This window comes from Gavialis gangeticus, unplaced genomic scaffold (genome assembly GCF_001723915.1).
Source record: "Gavialis gangeticus isolate Ggan-Ray unplaced genomic scaffold, GavGan_comp1, whole genome shotgun sequence".
Classification (NCBI taxonomy): domain Eukaryota; kingdom Metazoa; phylum Chordata; order Crocodylia; family Gavialidae; genus Gavialis; species Gavialis gangeticus.
This window is the reverse complement of record NW_017729031.1, coordinates 16,240,192-16,253,993: the sequence shown is the minus strand read 5'-3', so window position 1 is coordinate 16,253,993 and position 13,802 is coordinate 16,240,192. Positions and strand designations below refer to the sequence as shown.

At 45.6% G+C, this 13,802-nt stretch overlaps 1 protein-coding gene across 1 annotated transcript in view; it reads right to left on the bottom strand.

The window, feature by feature from the left end:
* LRP1B (LDL receptor related protein 1B) overlaps positions 1-13,802 on the bottom strand; it is a 2,002,088-nt gene that overhangs the window by 1,127,933 nt on the left and 860,353 nt on the right. Inside the window, exon 7 of the mRNA XM_019522796.1 lies at positions 3,715-3,877. Within this exon, the coding sequence (XP_019378341.1) occupies positions 3,715-3,877 (163 nt within the window). The remainder of the gene's footprint in view (positions 1-3,714; positions 3,878-13,802) is intronic.

The following is a 13,802-nucleotide window of genomic DNA, read 5'->3' as shown; positions in this document are numbered from 1 at the left end:
AGGTCCAATCGCAGCCTATTCCTCCCGTCTAGCGTGCCCACATCCCCCCACATCTTAGTGTCGTCTGCAAATTTGAATAGGGTGCATTTTACCGATTTGTCAAAGTCGCTATGAAGATGTTGAACAGTGCTGGCCCAAGGACTGAGCCCTGCGGAACCCCACTGCCCACATCCCTCTAGGCTGAATAAGACCTGTCCACCACCGCTCTCTGGGTGTGGCCCTCCAGCCAGTTAGTGACCCATCTGACTGTGTAGGCATTGACACTACAGTCTCCTAGTTTTTTAATGAGAATGGGGTGAGAGACCGTGTCAAAGGCCTTCCTAAAGTCCAGAAAGACTATATCCACTGTGACACCTGCATCCAGGGATTTGGTGACCTGGTCATAGAGGGCCACCAGGATGGTCTCACAGGACCTGCCTCTAATGACTTGCCTCTAGTTATGTATGAAAAGGTTGCACTGTTACACTCTCAATCTGTGTTTTAAATGATGATATTTAATACTATCCTCCTTTGTTCAGGAAAAAAATAATATAACTTGAGACTATTTAAATCATCTGATGGACTTCCCATGCTATAGGCTGCCATTAAAGAGGCCCCAGGTCAGCAGTCCTACTTTGTAGAGAATAGGTTGTTCTAGAGGCTATTCCAAAAATTCTGGCTTTTACATCACTCCTGTGAGATCTGGAAGCTGCCTTCTTTTTCCTTCCATGGGAGAATCACCCCTGATTCCATCAACCATGCAACAACTTTGCTCCCCTACTAAATTCCCTTCCCCTGCCATTATTTATGAGGAGCAAACAAGATACTTATAGGACCACCGCTAGAACATTGCATTGAATGTTGGGCTAAAGATAAGATAGGTGTCTGTTTTTTTGAAAGGTAAAAGTAAAAATGGAGAGAGAGAGATGGGACAGAATCAGCTAAAAAATAATGAGATGGCACAGGGCAAATGAAAAGTCAGTGAATTGTTCTGACAAACAGTACATTCTTATTCTTTAAATATTATTTACAAGTGGTTTGGGTTCAGGTGTATTATGTAAGAAACCTCTTTGAATTGGCAGAGGGAATGGATAAGGTGACACAGTCAATATTTATTTTCTATTTCTAATACCTATAATTGAGGGAATAAAAACAAAGAGCAAGATTATCTTTGAATGCCTTGAATGTTCATAAAACCAAAAAAAATCCAAGAACCTAGTCTGGTAAATGATATATGACAGAATTAAATGTAAGCAGATATCCAACTTACAGCAATCTTGAAGAGACTTGAGTGCAAACAGTGTGAGACTTTCTACTCCCTGCGTCTTTGACAAAATAAAGGTCTTTGATATGATGACAGTGGAAAAAGTGGAATGCATAAAAGAAAGAAATATGTTGGCAATCAGTTGGGAAATTTGTTAACATGTATTATATTCCAGTGTGCCAGTTTTGTTCCAAATGGTCTTTGTGTTCTGTACTTTAAGGAAAATACTTATATTTGATACTTGCATCTTTGACAGACAAGATTATTTAATGACTAGTTTGGAATTCAACTAGCAAATCTAGAATAAAACATGTAAGCAAATATAGCTGAAAAAGGGTGGTGTTAGCACATTTGAAAACCACCCATTCTTTCTTACCAGAATTACCAAACAAATCAGTTTAAATACAACTTCTTTTACTAATGTTTCTTGAAACATTACCATCTGCTGGAAATTGAAATACAGCTATATTCAAGAATTATATTATGCGGCTTCCTTTGTAAAGTTTACATGCAAGCTGTTCTTGTCAAAATTAGACCCATTGTGATGATGCACCTTAATATTCAATCAGGCTTTAAATAAAGAGTGACAAAAGTCCACATATGGATGACAAGCTGTTTCTTCAGTAAATATTTTCCTATTTATTGAGCAGGGGCTTATGGCAGTTTAGGATGCGTTCCACCAGGCATTTCAGACTTAACTATCTACAGACCAGTAAAACAAGGATAAAACAGCCATTTCAAAGTTCTCATCAAAATGAGGGCACATCTACTTCATTGGTTTAAGCCAGTAGTGGTTTTAAGGTAAAAGATTTCTAGTGCCCAATAATTTAACTGAGGTTCCCTTGCAGAAGAATACCGAATCTATCTATCTATGCAATAAGCATGGGAATACAGATGGTTTTACCTTTTTAACTGACTCACAAAAGTAGCACAGGAAGTATCTGGGGGCTTGGTTCTACTACTAAACATATTAGTACTGGTCCTAAAGACCCTACAATCCAGGGCATAAAATACAAGATACTATGAAGGTTTTTTTTCCCCTTTTTAACCTGATCAGAGTTAAGGTTTACTGAAGAAAACTTGAAAGAGGTTAAAAGCAAAAGATCTTCCTCATGAATTTTGAAAAAAAAACATCACTAAATGTATACTATTCTATAAAATCATTCGTGAAGGACCTGGTCACCCATTGCACTTACAATATGTTCACTGTGCTTAAAACACCAGCTTCCATGCATTCAAGCAGGAAAAAACATGCTATCATATAGTACGTCCCCATGAGCAGGAAAGTGCTTTTCCCCAGGGACAAACAGCAGCAGCACAACACGTGCCACTGCTACTTGTCCCCGAGGATCCCCCATGCACCCACGCTCTGGCACAGAGCACATTGCCCTGGGTGGGGTAGGGGAGCCTGTCATCAGCACCTGGGCTGGGGTCCTGGGGGCTGCGGCCATGGTGATTCTGCAGCAGGGAGCCTGGCCAGGAGCTGGAGTGTGGCTCTAGCCGGCCAGGCTCTGGTTTTGGATGGTGTGCACTGCCACCACATACCACCCCATTTTTTACTTTTTTACCCATGGGGTCAAAACCCCCCCACCTGCCCTGCAAGTTAAAAGTGTGGGGAATGCCTGCATGTGTGCTACATACAGTGTGCAGCGCTAGTGCTGTATACCACACGTGCATGCTTGTCTGGATGTGCCCGTATAGTACCAAAGTTAGGACCTTTCAGGCAAGAAATATCTCCAGACAGTGTTGAGCAATGTGTAGTATGCTAACATGGGAATTCTCCATGGAGATGATACCAGTGGGTCTTCACCCACTCCAGTGTGGTCTGAGGCTGACAAACAGTGGCTTGTCGGTAGCCCTGGAATCAGAGTAGAACCAGTCCAAGACACTGGTGCAGCGCAAGGGCCGGGACGGACAAACAACTGATTGCCGGTACCAGCTCCCTGCACTGGAGTCTTGATCCAGCTCAATGGTGATGAAGTGGCTGGGACCAGCAATGAGCTGTTTGTCAGCCACTGGCTTCAGGCCACATCATAAGGGTTACCAAACAACTGTTCAGAAACCTTTAACTCAGCATAATGCTTACCATGATCAAAACCCCCCCCACAACAAACCATGTTTTAAGTGTAAAACAACAAGGTCCTAAGTTACTTGTTACAACTGATGCAAGCTCATGCTGTGTACGTTTTCACTATGATAATATTGTTGAACTTTTTTAGGCACCAAAATTAATATCCTAATAAATAACTGCAAATGTGGTTTCTCTAGACACAAATGAAACAAATGTAGTATTTATACTGAACATAGTATCGCTTGACTTTTACTGGGATAAATTAAAGATGTTTGATAAATTAATAATTTCACCTGTCATTAAATGCCAAAGGAATGATTAAAGAAAATGAAGGATAGAAATATTGAAACTTTATTTCAATTTTTTGGCATGCAAGTATGCATTGTAATAATAATCTTACCCTGATGCTGGATCAACAGCTATTGCTTTAGGGTTATGAAGATCAAGATCAATTAAGGTGATGCACACGGTTCCATTGTGATTACACACAAAGATCCTGTCACTGACGTGATCCACAAAATAAAAATTTCCAGCGAGCCAGTCGATTGCTATTTGTTGTACATCTGCCAAAAAAAAAAAAAAAGAGATTATTGAATCAAATGTGCAAGTGCAATATGAATAACTGAATTGTTGGCTACTCTGCCAAAACAGATGCTGTATAAATTTTAAAGAGCTCAAAATGTTGTTATGATTGGAGTGTATACAAGGACATTCATTCATTCCTATGGTATATAATAAGCAATTCAATTCTCTACTCAAATATTGACAAATGACTTGGCATTTCTCTGATAGCTTAGTTCCTTTTTAAGATGGGAAGTTCCAGGTACAAATGCAAAGATTGGTACTTTCAAATATATGAATTTACTGAATGTGGGTCAGACATTCTGTTTCAAATGTCTTCATTTTAAACTGAGGCAGTACCAAAGTTTTTTAAAGCCATGCCCAATTTTTAATGTTATGTCTTTGCATGATGGTGCCTGATTGAATTACAACAAAAACCTGGGTGTGGATGGTTGTGTGTTAAACAGGATAACAGATTCCATTGACCAGCTAGAATCAGGAAAACAATTTAATTCTGTATAGCCCAAATTAAGACACAAGGAAATTGTAATATAAATAACAATGAATCGTTCTAGTAAATATATTTAAAACTTAAGTAAACAAAAAAGATCACTACCTTATTGATAGCTTAAACACCTGTGAGTTAGTTTCAAAAAATGAAAAGTATAAAGCTGTCTTTCAACTAAATCATTGTATATGTTAACAAAATTACTTTTCTATGATCTGACAAGTCTGAGCTGCCATGTTTCTGGAGTTGCCACCAATATGAGCTGCATCAGGAGACCTACTCATACTATGCGTGTCACTGCCCAGTTAAATATTAAAATATTTTGTTATTTAAAAATATATCCAGTGGGCCTTATAATGGACTACTGATGGGCAGAATAACATCATTTGGGGGAAAATAGCTATCACCTGAATGTATGCCAGAAATTAGAAATAAAATTAAAATTTCATTGTGTGTGATAAGAATTCTTTCCTTATTTTTATATCTTTAAATTGGCAACTGACAGTAGTGGTCTGAGTTTTCCTTTAAGCAGGTGCTTAATTGCTTACCATAAATGCACTTACGTTATTACGACAAATATTTACCAAATATTCAGAAAGATATAGAAGATTGTGTGTTTGTGGCAATAAGTAAAACTTTATGAATATGCATTTTCTGAAATACTTAGAATAGAGGTGGATACACTTGTGTTACCCTTCAAAGGATAGATAATATAAACAACACTTTACTCAATAAAACATCAGGAACAAACGTTGGCTGCCTTCCACTACATCCATCACATTGCACAGTTCACTTCTACCCATGACTCGTCTGCCCAGGATCTGTGTCAGTCTACTACTTATTTTCTTTTTAATTCAAAGGTGATATTACCCCTTTCATTTTGAAAACAACAATTATAAAGGCATAACATGTCAGAACAGAGAAATGCTTTATCTAGTCTCTAGTCCTGACACTAGTAGTGGTCAATGTCACAAGCATTAACTGAAAGGGAAGGGAATTTTTTTTCTTACTCAGTGTGTTATAGAGTACTATGAAGAGTGTGGATGAAATCTTGCCCCCACTGAAATCAAAGGGAGTTTTGTATAATTTTTTTCTGAACTCCTTAGGTCTCAGGTTCAAAGTTATTTTTACATAGTTAGAAGCTTGCATTTCCAGTGCTTTACAGTAAGAACATGGCTTCTAAGTGTCTTTATAAGTTTTGAATATGGAATTTAGGGAATATCTACTCCACCTTGGTGGCAAGCCTGAAAACACTGCCAAGAAGCACCCCCTTCCTCCACCTAATTTACTTTGTCCTCTCAGTGAAAGACAAAATCCAAAAATCAGGCAGTGGGACCAGTTTATCATAGATTTCATAGACATTAGATGCTGGAAGGGACCTCATGAAATCATTGAGACCAGCCCCCCTGTCATAAGCAGGAAATCTGCTGGGGTCAAATGATCCCAGCAAGATAAACATCGAGACACCTTTTGAATGAGTCCAGAGTAGGTGCTTGCACCACCTCTGGGAGGAGTCTGTTCCAGACGCTGGGCGCATGGACTGTATACAAGTTTTTTTTTTTTTTAATCTCCAGTCTAAATCAGCCTTCCAGGAATTTGTGGCCATTACACCTTGTTATGCCTTGGGAAGCCCTGGTGAACAACTGTCTTCCCAGGTCCTGATGCACCCCCGCTTATACACTTGTAGGCTGCCACCAAGTACCCTCTAAGCCTTCTTTTCTCCAGGCTAAACAGTCCCAGATCGCTCAGGCTCTCCTCATAAGGCTTGCCCTCTTGGCTTTTGATCATATGGGCAGCTCTCCTTTGAACTCTCTCAAGCTTATCCATGTCCATCCTGAAGTGGGGGCCCAAAATTGGATGTAGTACTCCAGCTGCAGCCTCACTAAGACTGAGTAAAGCAGGAGGATGATGTCCCTGGTTTTGCTTGAGATGCATTGGTGGATGCATACCAGAGTTTGGTTTGCTTTGCCAGCTACGGCATCACACTGGTGGCTCGTATTTATCTTGTGGGCCATCAAGACTTTCAGTCGTGGTGCTAGTGAGCCTATAAGTATGCTGCTGGTTCTTCCTCCCAAGGTGGAGCACCCTGCACTTCTCTACTTTGAAGGCCATCCAGTTTTGTTACACCCACCTTGAGAGTGTGTCCAGGTCGGCCTGTAACCCCAGCCTGTCTCCCAGCGACCACTTCCCCCCACGGTTTAGTGTCACCTGTGAATGTTGCAAGACCGCATCTGACACCCGAATCCAGATCATTAATGAAGATGTTGAAGAGTACTGTCCTGAGTACTGAGCCCTGAGGGATACCACCGGTCACCTTGCGCCACACTGATTTGTTCCCATTAATTAGTACTCTTTAGGTCCAACCGCGGAGCCATTTCCCCAGCTATTGGCTCGTATGATGATCGAGGTCACAGCTCCCCAGCTTAACCATAAGGATATCATGGGAGACTAAGTCAAAGCTTTTCTTGAAATCCAGATATATGACAGCAACCTTGTGTCCCTTGTCCAGGCAATGCATCACCTGGTCATAGAAGGAGATTAGGTTGGCCAAGCTAGACCTACCAGTAACAAAGCCACATTGGCTGGCATTCAGAAGGTTGCTTTCTGTTAGCCTGTTGCTGATGGATCTCTTGATGGTTTTCTCCAAGATCTTTGGCCTTGAGAATCTACACAGAGCTTCTATCAAGCCTTTTATCTTGGGTATACTTCCGGGCAAGCACTCAGAGAATAGATTTTTATTTTTGACTGGAGGGAGGGCTAAGATTCTGCTCCCCTCATGAAATCGCCAGAGCATAGCCGAGTGGAGCCTCTAGTGGATCAGGAGTGGATGTGGGCTGCCCACTTCAGCCTTGAGGTTCTCTACCCTGCTGCAGTCCCTGGAGCCCTGCACCAGCCATGCCACAATGGTAAGGTTTCCCCTCCTTGTCTGGAAACAGTGCAGGACACAACTTTGTGCTACTACCCTTGCTGCTGCCAGGTAGGCAGAGGGCACTTACCATGGTGGCATAGCCAGCATGGGGCTCCTAGGGGGAGGACAGCAGAGGGGGGAACTCAAAGCCCACTACAGGAAGCCCACATCCACCCCTTTCCCTTGCACATATCTGGGGGGCTCATGCTGCCCCATTCTCCCCTTCCTGGGTGTGTGCTCAGTGGCAGGGAGCCACCCCCTCTGCCCCACTGTCTGTGGTTATGTCCCATTCCCCATCCTGGCCCTGGGTCCCATGTACTGCCCTGGCTGGGCATCACCCACAGGCCCAGACTCTGCCCCACTCCCTCCCTCACGACGGGGGCCATGTCTGTCCCCTCAACAGACTTACCTGCAGGCAGCTGGGAGAGTTGCTCTCCACCACTGCCTGGGGCTGTATTCCTGAGAACATGGCTGTGTGCAGTCTTCAGTTAGGGACGGGGAATCACCCTGGCCTCTTCCTGAGGGAAACCAGGGCCCTTGGGCTTGCATGAACTTGTGCCTATGCTCATAGCCATGCTAACACAGCACACAGTCTAATTTGTGCTCTGGTCCACAGCAACTCATACCAAGTCAGCAGAACAGTAGCAGTAGTTAGTCTATTGGTTGCAAATCTATTGAGGCAGTCAGGTACCTGGTAGCAACTTTCAAGTCATGAATGATGCATGCCCACGACAGCTGTGGGGGGGGGCACAGTGGCAGCGAGAGTGTGGCAGTGGCAGCAGGAGCACAGTGGCGGTAAGCACAGAGGTCCCGCAGACGCTGCTGGCGGTGTTGGCACTGGGTTAGCAAGCAGTTACTGCCCACAGGTACCGCCAACAGTGTTGGCAGTGTCTTTTTGTAGGGGGTGCACTGCCACACACAGGGGGTGCATGTGCACCTGCTACACATCACGTTTCAAGTTATACCTTGCTGGACATGAAGTAGAACAAATACTCACTTCTTTTAGCATTCATTTATCTGCTCTACTTTTCAGAGTAGAACTTCAGTGAGAGATTGTCTCTGAACACAAGAGCGAGCTGAAGAAGTCCTGTGTAGTAAGTTGGCAAACTACAAAACTCCCCACAAGAATACCAGGCTTTTCTGTTCCCACCCCCACAATTTAGAAACCGAAGCTTTCTTTAGACAGATGGAGCAATTACTAGCATCTCTGTTAGCCTAATTTGGGATATAAAAGAGCAAGAAGAATTTCTATAAGGAAAAGGAACTAGTCTGAGTCATGGAAGCCCTGCAAGGAAGTCCTAGACATGACTGAGTTTTGGGGGAAAACTTATGCTAAGGTCTGCCTTTTGTTTTTTAAGGGCCTCTCCACAGAGGTAAGTAAAGATGCAATGGGATCTAATGTGTGATCCACACAATCATGCATTAGATACCATTATGCCTTATCACTGCTGTGGAGGGATTGTGGGCTGTAGGGCTCACAGTGGGGGCTGCAGGAGCAATGCTGCTACTGCTGTGAGCCTCATGAGGTGTGGGGTTTGCAGCAAGGGCAGCATGGAGAACACTGCCACCGCCACAAGCATCGTGAGGTGAGGGGCTCCCAGTGGAGGCACTGGGGAGAACGCTGCCCTCACTGTGAGCCCCACTGCTGATGAGGCTCATGGGGTTGGGGGGAAGTGTTCTCCCAGAAGCCCCACAACTGGAGAGGCCTTCAGTAGGGGTGGTATCAAGAACAGTGCCACCATTGCCAGCCTTATCACCTGTGGGCTGGGAACCCCTCAGTTGATGGAGCTCCCAGCCACAGAGAAACACACTTGGCCGCACATTCAATAAATGGTATGATTAGAACCACCTACAAAGTTATTACACATTTTTGTGAACTAACTTTGTAGCTTATTGCTTGTTTTATCAAGCCATTAATTACTTGAATACATAGCTGTGTCACAACTTAAGGTATGATTAGCCAGTTAATTCCACCTTAAGTGTAACATGCAGAGGGGGACAAAGTTATAAAAAGTTCCATAAGATATGTAATGTTTGAAATATATCAAATATGTGTACATGCTAATGCAGCCAGGCTAGACTAAATGTACCTGTTCTGACCTAATCTAGAAGCCATGTAGGCCTGGGAAAATACTTGGACAGAACACGACCCTAGGGTACTAGAGGCACTGTAAATCATAGAATCGTAGAGAAACAGGGCTGGAAGGGACCTCCAGAGGTCATTTAGTCCACCTCGCTGCCTGAGGCAGGATCACCCCTATCCCAAAAATCCTATACAATCCATTATCTAAACTCTAGATAAGACTTCCATTAGCCCTGACACAACACAGACCTAACATACTAACCTGATACAGGTAATGCTGGGGAACCATGGCAGCCAATGTCTTGCTTCTATGAAATGCTGTAAATATATGCTGAAGAGATCTTGGGTAGAACTTCACACCCACTACTACAAAGCAAGGCAAAATCCCCACAGTCTGTACCAATTTGACCATGGGGTAAAATTCCCTCCTGACCCCAAATACGGCAATCATTCTGGCCCTGAGTGGAGGAGCAAGACCCTCTAACCAGGAACCTCTCGCTTTGATCCCAGCAGGTGCATTGGCACAGCCCAGTTAAAGCCTTGACTGTAGCCAACACCCACTGCCTCTGATGGAGGTTTAAAAATGCCCTTATGCATGTGGCAGAAAGAGGGGGTTTGGACAACCAGCAAATGGGAAATGACCATAGCAGAATATGGCATAGCTATGCCTAGATCAGTGCTTCCCACGTTTCTTCAGCATGACATGTTTATGACCTCATTTCCTCAGCATGGCCCCTCAATCCCAACCCACAGCCCCCTACAACCTGAAGTGACCCTCACTCCCTGCCCACGAACCTTGCTGGTGCCCTACATTCTCCACCACAGTACCCCGTGCCCCCCCACAAGCAATGCCAGAGCCCCATCTGCCACCTGTGGAAGGCAGCAGCTGCTGTGGCTACAGTGGACTGCAGAGCCCAGCTTCCTCCTCCCTGCCCCCCTCCCTGCCCCCAGCCCTGTCCCCTCCCCTGCAGGCAGCACTGCTGGAGTGGAGCCTGTGGGGTGGGGGGAGGATGCAGGCTGCCTGCTACAGGTCCAGTGGGCAGGAACTGGCATGGGAGGGAGGCATGGCAACTCTTCAAGTATTTGAAAACTGCTATCATGTCCCCTCTAAGTGCCTTTTCCACAAGCTGAAAATGCCTAGGTCCTTCAGCATCTCCTCATATGACTTGCCTTCCAAGCCCTTTATTATCTTGTTGCTTGGCTCTGAACCCTCTCTAACCTTCCTAATTCAATGCCCAAACTACACACAATACTCCAGATGAGGCCTATACAGTGCTGAGTAGACAGGCACTGTCACCTCCCCTGTCTTGAACCTAATGCTTCTACTGATGCATCCCAAAACCACATTTGCCTTTTGTGTGGCTGCACCACACTGCAGACTCATATTGAGTTTGTTGTTTACCAAGACTCCCAAATCATTTTCCATAGTATTGCTATGCATCCAGGTGCCACCCATTTTATATCTGTGTTATTGATTATTCTTCCCAAGGTGTAGCACCTTGGGTTTGTCCACACTGAACTTCCTTCTGTTATCTCTAGCCCAGCTTTCCAGTCAGTCAAGATCATTCTGATTGCGCTCCCATCCTCCAACATGTTTGCAGTTGTTCTCAGCTTCATGTCACCTGCAAACTTGCTCAAGAAGCTTTCTGTGCTAGAATCCAAATCATTAATAAACTTACTGAACAGCACCCTGTGAGAATCCACTTGAAATCTTCTGCCATGAACCCATTATCTTTGTTTGGGGCTACTAAGCTAGTTATCTATCCATCTCATAGCAGTTTTGCCCAGCCCACATTTCTCCAATTTGTTTATGAGAAGATTATATGGGACTCTGTCCAAAGTCTTACTGAAATCCAGATACACTATATCCACAGCATTCCCTTCATCCACTCAAGTGTCAAAGGAAGAGCTCAAGTTTGTTTGACACAATTTGTGCTTCATAAATCCATCTATCCTTTTCTTCTCCAGATGGTTTCAAACAGCCTACCTTAGGATATGCTCCAGTAACTTCCCAGGTACTGAGGTGATGCAAACCAGTCTGTAGTTGCCTAGGTTCTACTTTTTGCTTTTTTATTGTTGTTGTTAACAAGGAGCACTACACTGGCCCTTTTCCAGTCTTCTGATACCTAGCCCATCTCCCGTGATGTCATGAAGTTCATTGCCAAGGAGGCAGGATCAACTATTTGTTGCATATTAGATTATAAAAACTGAATGAGTTGCAAGGCTTCATAGAGTGCTACTTCTACTGAAGAATGGGTGGATATGAAGGAAAGAGGTTTATATAGCATGTGGAACAAAGTTGTAACATTACCTACTTAGGTCATGTTTCCCAGTGGTCATAGATGCATAGGTTTTGTGTATTGGAAGGGCTGGTTTTCCCCAGTGAAATCAGATGGAGAGCAACTGGGCAATTATCCTTAAAAAAAGAAAGGTTTAACTGAATGCTTTTAAAGCATAACATCAGGCAGTATAGCAGGGGGCTACCGGGGCCGAACTTCATGAGACCCGCCCAGCTGTTCTTAGGCTATCCACCTGCCACGTCTTGGTCTTAATTGATTAATTAATAGATGTAATTAGGTGGGAGGCTGCCCATTTTCTGCCCTGCTGCTAGGGGGCGCTATTTGCAGCTCCATTCCTTCCCTACACCGCAGCCCAAGCCTCGCTGATGGCATCATGATGTTCTCATACAGCCAGTCCCCCACGATGGGGCCCAGAATCCTACTGTAGGACACCACCTGGGTTCCTCCCTTCAGGTGGACTCTGCTGCCATCATGCCAGGCCACATATCACCCTGCCATCAGTTCCCCTTCAGGTATGGTCCCCTCAGTGGGACCTTCGGCTCACACTAGCCCCAGCCCACCTCCAGGCCAGTCGGAACCCCAGGCCCATGGCTCTTGGGCATCCCTCTCGGTGGGCCTCCTTGCCCTTCTGACTCTCCTAGTCCCGGCCCCCGCCTGGGCCAGTCAGCAGAAGCTCTGGCAGGCCCTGATGTATGACCCATACGCTTATCCTGGGGTCACCCTCTCTGGGTCCTCCTTTACGGACGTGGGGAGCTGCGGTACCTCACACCATGACTGGTGCCTCAGGGTCTCACAGGGGACTCTCACTCCCCCACTGGGCAGCAGGTCATGGTGCTACGACCAGTGTTATCTTTGACCCACACTCTGCCTCCCAACAGTGGAGGACTTACTGGGGTCAGGGCTCAGCTCTCGCTCTCTGGCTGCACCCCCTCTCCCTTCACAAGGCTCCACATCACCCTGTCTCTGGGGCTTCTGATCACTGCCCCTCTCACTGTGGTTCCACAGCGCTGGCCCCCTCTCGAGAGGGGGCCGTGCTGAGGAGCCCCAGTTAACTGGGGCTCAGATGTTATATTTGACCCAAACTCTGCCTCCCAGCACTGGAGGACTTACTGGGGTCAGGACTCTCTCGCCCTCTGGCAGAGCCCCACTCTCCCTTCACAGGGCTCCACATCATCCTCTCTCTAGGGCTTCTGATCACTGCCCCCTCACACTGGGGGCTCCACAGTGCTTGTAACGCCCCCTTCCCTCCACAGGTGGGCTCATGTGGCTGTTGCCATGCCTGGCCCCAACTCTCTTCCTCGGGGTCTTGAACCCCAGCAGGGCTCAGGCAGCCTTGGCCACACTTGGCCTCCAACTCTCCTCCTTGGGGCTTTCACCCCCACAACTACCTCCGATGGAATGCAACCCACCCTAAAGGTGAGGGCTAGGGGTTAAGGCACCCTGACCCACCTTTCACTGGGGTGATCACTGGCCTGGAATTTCCTGGGGACTCCCACGCCACTGGGAGCCCCACCAGGCAACCCACTCCTGGCAGGGTGTAGTTTCTGGTCATAGCCAGGACCAGGAGCCTCCTACCATCCCCTACAGCTCCTCCCTTACCTCCAGATGAAACTCAGCAGCCCTCAGGCCAGGCAGTGTTGTTGCCTTCCTACAGCAGCCAAACGGCCTTGTTTATATAGGCAGCCCTGAGCCTAAAATGGCTGCCATCATTAGGCACCTGGAGGCTGCCAGCTCCAGGGCCTTAAAATGGCAGGCACACATAGTGCCCTGCCACAGGCAGCAACAGAAGGCATACAGGGAAGATCCCTGAGGATTAGAAGAGGGTCAATATTGTGCCTATCTTCAAGAAGGGGAAGAGGGAGAACCTGGAAAACTATAGGCCCATCAGCTTAACCTCCATCCCAGGGAAAATCCTGGAAAAACTAATTAAAGAATCTATGTGTGATATGCTCATTATGGGTAAGATTCTGAATGACAGCCAGCATTTGTCATGGGTAGGTCTTGTCTTACCAATCTCATCTCTTTCTATGACCAGGTCTCTCACCGTCTGGACATGGGAGACAAGGTAAACATTATATACCTAGACTTCCAAAAGGCTTTTGATCTAGTATCCCACGATATCCTTGTG